This window comes from Varroa destructor, unplaced genomic scaffold (genome assembly GCF_002443255.2).
Source record: "Varroa destructor unplaced genomic scaffold, Vdes_3.0 BEIS01000006.1, whole genome shotgun sequence".
Taxonomy (NCBI): Eukaryota; Metazoa; Arthropoda; class Arachnida; order Mesostigmata; family Varroidae; genus Varroa; species Varroa destructor.
Genome location: NW_019211459.1, coordinates 12602432 through 12608431, shown reverse-complemented (window position 1 = coordinate 12608431; position 6000 = coordinate 12602432). Strand labels below are relative to the sequence as shown.

General features: G+C 41.9%; 1 protein-coding gene and 1 long non-coding RNA gene across 5 annotated transcripts in view; one reads left to right on the top strand and one right to left on the bottom strand.

The window, feature by feature from the left end:
- Positions 1 to 4892, bottom strand: part of LOC147754873 (uncharacterized) — an 8852-nt gene extending 3960 nt beyond the window's left edge. Inside the window, exons 1-2 of one of the 2 annotated variants that reach the window (XR_015330144.1) lie at positions 4010 to 4892; positions 448 to 530 (exon numbers count right to left, since the gene is read on the bottom strand). This is a non-coding gene — a long non-coding RNA (uncharacterized LOC147754873). The remainder of the gene's footprint in view (positions 1 to 447; positions 531 to 4009) is intronic. The other variant, XR_015330145.1, reaches the window with a different exon arrangement.
- Positions 1 to 6000, top strand: part of dally (division abnormally delayed protein) — a 68914-nt gene that overhangs the window by 125 nt on the left and 62789 nt on the right. For all 3 annotated transcript variants that reach the window (XM_022810954.2, XM_022810953.2, XM_022810952.2), the window contains exon 1: positions 1 to 620. This exon is cut by the window's left edge and continues 125 nt beyond it. In XM_022810954.2, coding sequence (XP_022666689.1) covers positions 374 to 620 — 247 coding nt within the window. In that variant the 5' untranslated portion in view covers positions 1 to 373. The remainder of the gene's footprint in view (positions 621 to 6000) is intronic.

The window sequence follows — 6000 nt, the reverse complement described above, 5'->3', positions numbered from 1 at the left end:
AGACATAGACAGACGGACAGACAGATAGACAGACAGAGGGACGGACGGACGGACCGACAGACAGACAGAGGGACAGACGACGGACCGACAGACAGACAGAGGGACAGACGGAGGGACGGACCAACAGACGGAGGGACAGACGGACCGACAGACAGACAGAGGGACGGACGGACGGACCGACAGACAGACACACAGACAGACCGACAGACAGACAGATAGACAGACGGACGGACTGACAGACGGAGGGACGGACGGACAGGCAGGCAGACAGACAGACAGACAGACAGACAGACAGACAGGTAAATAAACAGATAGATAGATAAATAGATAGATAGATAGATAGGAAGACAGACAAACAAACAACCCCAGTGAAATGAAGAAACACGCTTTTGTATCTGTCGGAGCGGATAGCGGCGCGATCGTCGTTCTCCTTTTAACTGCACTTACTTTCCGGGTATCCAGCGCTTCGGCATCTACGGCGGACGCCACAGACACTAACGAGAGCAGTACTTTGCCCGCCTGTAACAGAACTGTGAGGATCGTGGAAACGACTCACAGCCGAGCAAATAGCTTATTAATTGATTTTCCCTTCAAAGATGAGCTTCGTCTTTCACAAGCAGGTGAGTCTCCTAGTAGTAAATGGTGGAAAGATTAGCGCATTTATGCACTCTAGCCTGTTAAAGTTTTTTTTTTTTTATATTAATTAACACGACTCAGCAGAGTGTCGTCGCTCAACTCTTGGCTTTTATACGGGGTACGGCTGGTAGGTTTATTTCAGGGTGCTAATAGGATTGTAGTATAGGATAAAATCGTGCAGTTAGTAAGCGCAGTAATAATATTCTAATTATTGTCTGTGTACTTTGATAACGTCCGGCACGCCGACGGTTGCTGTCTGTACAGCTGTGAAATTGGACCGATGTAAAGTACAGGACTCTGTAACAACTAGTGAGCTGCTTCGAATAGTAACGACAATATGCGATCAGAAGAAAACTTTTTTAAAAAACAATTTTCAGCGTTTTCATGCTTTCCATTCTATGTTCGAGTAGTATCTGCAGGAAATGGATCCAGAGGTCTCGCAGTGAACATGTATTCATCAGGTGGAACTAGGTCGATGTATTTCACTGTGTGTTCTCTCACTCTGAAAATCAACCTTTAGGTGCATTCTCTAGCTAAAGCTCAAGTGCCAATCTTACATGCACGTACATGTCCGACGCGTGCAATTGGATAGGTAGCCGCTCAAATGATCGTTACGGTACGTTGTTGGACATCGATTATCGAGCTAATCAGCAATAGTTAACAATGCATAACATACATAGAATCTTTGTGCGTGTAAATAAATATAACAGTGATTGAAATCGATAATTACGATCGTTCGTTACTGCATAGCACTGCCCAAAGGGCATGGCTGAGTGACAAACCCAGCCCGGTAAGTAACCTTATTATTGGGTCAGACGAATGCGACGAGATCGCTTCTTATCGGCATTGAACAAACACAAAAAAAAGAGACGATATTGGCGATAAATTGAATCTTGCTCACCAATAAGAATTCTAATACAGTCCTAAATATATTCGATTAATATAAAAGCGCGCTGAATGTCATATACCGTCAGTTATATTAATCGTACTAAATATTACTAAGTTAGAACTTGGTAACGCTGTTCAGCAGATAGCATGCGCCACTTATTATATTGCTGATTCCTATGGTCACACTTCTGACAATGAGGATTGACAATAGTCGTTTAAAAGTTTAACAAACGTATCAATATATTATATTACTAAAAATATGTGTGTTTGCCTTTTTATTAATGATCTGTTTTTTAAAAGTGATCCACGCCGAAAGGTCGACTCGATCCGACTTTTTGTGGCTGTTAAAACTCTACGTTGAGATGAGTCTCGTTATTTATTGCACGTTTTTAAAAAGAAAACACTTTTCGACTTTCCAGTTCCTTGGTATTGTGACACCCGCCGAGTAGCCGAAAGGGCTGATCGAAGCCAGGGGGTGTTTCCTATAATACCTGCATAAGTGCGGTTGAAGAGGGGAAGTATTAACGAAGAATGGACCTAGGCTGCGTACACGAAATCTACATGACTAGGTAGATTGGCGAAAAACTGTTTTTGGGCTTGTTTTTTCGTAGAAAACGAATAGTCTTTGAGTATTCCAACGGTGTGAACTGATCCGCGGCCAACACCATGAAAAGAACATAATGGAATGGAAGAACGCTCTTGCCATGCAATGCGTTCTTGCTACTATGTCCTTAGACGTATCTGAGATATGCGTGGAGGATAATTTGAGCAAGCAGAGTTTTTGGGCTCTGGCTTATTCTACTGGCCATGTGAACCTGTGATTAGATACGTAATACGGATATTAACGTACACGTCACACAAATAGAATATAGTGGAACTAATTTCCCAGCAGTGATTATCTGGGCTAATAGAATAGAAATTGGGGTCGATCAAGTACTACCGCACAAAATTTCAAATCGTTTGTATCATCAACGTTTGCGAAGGTGTGTGTTTACTCGATACAGGTTAGCATTTAATTGTGCCGAAATTTCCTTCAAAAGATCTGAGAAAAAAATCTTCCTCGTAAAAGATCTGATATCACCAATAACTTCGTATTTTGTAATAGTACTTAGGAACTTCGAAACATTTGTGAAATGCTGAATGCGTATTTGTCAGACTTAAGAGATACAACAGACAAAATATAGATGTTCTTTGAATTCATTTAGGCTTCAAAGCGTTCTTAGTTCTGCTTGGTAGGAACTCGTGTTCGTAGTCATTATCAGAAACATTCTTCCACTATATTGGTCAGACGTACAACGGACAGTGCTATGCCTGCGAATAAAAGCTAGTAGTATAGTGAGATAACGGCAAATATGGCTTATTACGTCCGCCTGGACTTAATCAGAAGCTGCCTTAAAAAACGCAACGCGATACCTCTCTGTTAATTTTCCGCAAATACTAATAATAACAACCGATGATACAGTTATCTACATATCTGTGACATTATGCATCATGACGCTCGAATCCGATGTTTCATTTGCTTTGACGCCACTAGGTGGTAAAAACTGACAAGAAAAAAGATGGTAAAGCAAGGACACTGCAGCGCTTATATATCCATGCTGTAGTTGGCGTAATAGTAGAGCTGGCGATAGAGATGAATTTATGTAGTGCGCTGCACAGAGGAAGATCAAAGACAAGCAGTGATATAGAAGTCGTAGCTTAGGCTATTTACTGTTATGGTTGAGCCAGTGAAAAGCGATCAGTCGAGGGAAAATATGACACAGTAGTGCTATTTGGTCCGTTACTATATTTGAAATTCTTAGAAAAATTCGGGTGTCTTTTGAGGATATCGTTGCAGTGGAACAATAGCATAGCTGTTATTGTTAATGGCTTGATTTTGTGCGCATTCATCGATTTATGCCCCTGAATTCCTGCCCGAAAAAGAGGGCAGCCGATAGCGGATTAAGGGGTAATTTTAGGGCTTATGTGACCTTAATCGGCTGTTTTTATAAACGAATATGGTCAACACGTGAAGAATTAATGTTTTATCGAAAGACCGAATCTTAGCTTTGCACCGTTCGATCTGTAATGCTTTTTGGCCGGATGATTAACTTTGTTCGAATTTGGAAACACCTACTGATTTGACTATTAACGAGTTCAATGGATGCTTGAGGTCTGTGTCCCGATATGAATGTATAGCACAAAACTTTGAGCCATATTTTGAAAGGACCCATTGCACGCTTGTTCGGTGTAAATGGAATAGGAGATCATAACATTTTATCCACTCGAGTTAGCTACTGGCGAAAATAAGAATCCTATCGTTATCAATGATATCGGAGAAAACGCAGAAGGAGAACACACGCAAGGGCAGTCAGCTGTCGGCAATGAGAATTCTTTCTTCTAAACTATCCAATATTTGTTAAATCCAGTATGGGATGTAATGTCAACGATGCAAACAAACAAAAGGTTAGATATGAAATCTGACAAGTCTTTGCTCCTTGCTCACCGTACCAAAGTTGCAGTCCTTCACGTGCATCGACCAGCACGATTACGTGGGGATACGTACGAAATACAGGTAAAGCAGTTATCAGGCTATAGATACTATCATGAGCGGTAAACGAGAATCCACAAATTTCTTGTTAAGCAGCTTCAGTCGTCGCATTGCTACGGTCAGTACTGAGTTCTTCATTGGCCGCCGACAGCTTGCCGGTTGCACGTAGAGCATAAGCTGACTGGGTTAAACCGGACCATTTTTCAGTTGGGTCAACACTGTGACGCTGTTATTACTGCTGGCACGCTCAGCTGGTCAGCTAGTGCTCGTACGACTGCAACAACAACAACGGCCAAAGCAACCTCGCTGTGTCTACTTGCGTAGCTGCACGTGTATGAATGTGTATATATGACGAGGCAGAATGAATGAAGGGTATCCTTATCACGTACACGCGGTCTACCAGTATTCGCGGTAAGCGATGTCTCTCTGCGAAGATCGTAAAAAAGCGACGGTCATCTGCGCGGTTTTTTCGACCTCGACAGGCAAACGTAGATGCATGCAGACATACCGACAGACAAATAGGCCCAGCGTCGCGCACCTTCAATACAGACACACTCATATAGGCGTATGGCCTAGCTGACACAAACTTAACATCGTAGGAAGGCATTACGCCGCTACTGTAGTGGAACAACTCGGCCCAGTCTGGTAGCCATATGGTAGAGCAAACCTAGAGGTTATAAAAATCACTGAGCCGTTTTTTGAAAACGAAAAAAAATAACGCCAATAATTAGAAAATTATTCAAATTTTTTCCTTTCATTTTACCAAGTGTACACATCTCTTAGACGTATTAGCACGGAGAATTCCGCTGGCGAACGAGATCTTTATGTTGCTATATTCGAAAACACATTGGTAGTTACCTTTAAATGGTAGAAGATATGTCTGTCAAGTGGCTGTTGCAGTGATGGCTTACGTAAACACTTCAAACGTATTGCTTTGTCAGGCAGTATTCGCTCACTCATCAGTTTTCTTCAACAGTTGCTGTCCCAGCGATTTTTGAGTCAGTATCTTGCATTAACTATTTGTATAATAGATAGTGAACTTTTTAAGTTTTGTAAAATGGGGAACTACGATCCCTTCATGGAGCCAGCGAGCGACATACACCGATTGACGAAACGTTGTTTTATATATTCAATAATAAGTGTCGACGAATTACTTTTTCCAAGCTGTGTAAATAAGTGACCGTATATATACGTATGTAACCGGGATCCTGCTCGCACCAGACATCATCTCTGGGAGTCGGTTTTTGTGTCGCCCGAGATTTAATAACGACACGAGATAAAAACTAGGAACAGACAAGAAACAACGAAAACGAGAACTAGATCCCTGGTAGCGCCAGGTTAATATAAGTTATTAGCCACAGAGACGGAACTGACGAAGCGCGTCATCAGCATACTTCTAATATCATCAAGTTATTCCCTGCGAGGAAACTAACAGCGTTCTTCAACTGCCACCAATACAACGCGATTTTATCCACTATGGACTGATGGCAAGCATTGTTTTTGGCCATTGTTGCGTCTATTGGTCGCTGTTGTTCCTTCTAAGCGTCCGCTGCGTGATTAATGAATAAGAGACTGCTGGAGGAGGTTACTTGGCTTCCTTTGAATATATGTAGTCTAGACCTTTTTTTTGGGACAGTATCTCTATCCAAATATAAATGATGTCATCTATTTTCTTACCCAGGCAGCTAGTGCGCGACAAAGTTAGCGACCTTGCTTTCCAATATATGTTGGCATTAACGCCGTTCTTTAGAAGCTGCTGAAACATTCACTTCAAGTGGATACGAAAAAGTAGTGTTCCAACTGAACTATCCTTCTTTGGAAGGATAGCCGAAAAGGATATCATACGTGCAAGGATTATTCGTTTTTTCCGAATCGACCGACCAACAGTATCGTTGCATAAACTTCACAAATAAGACGACATAAGCCCTTTCGCCTTAGAAGTAGTG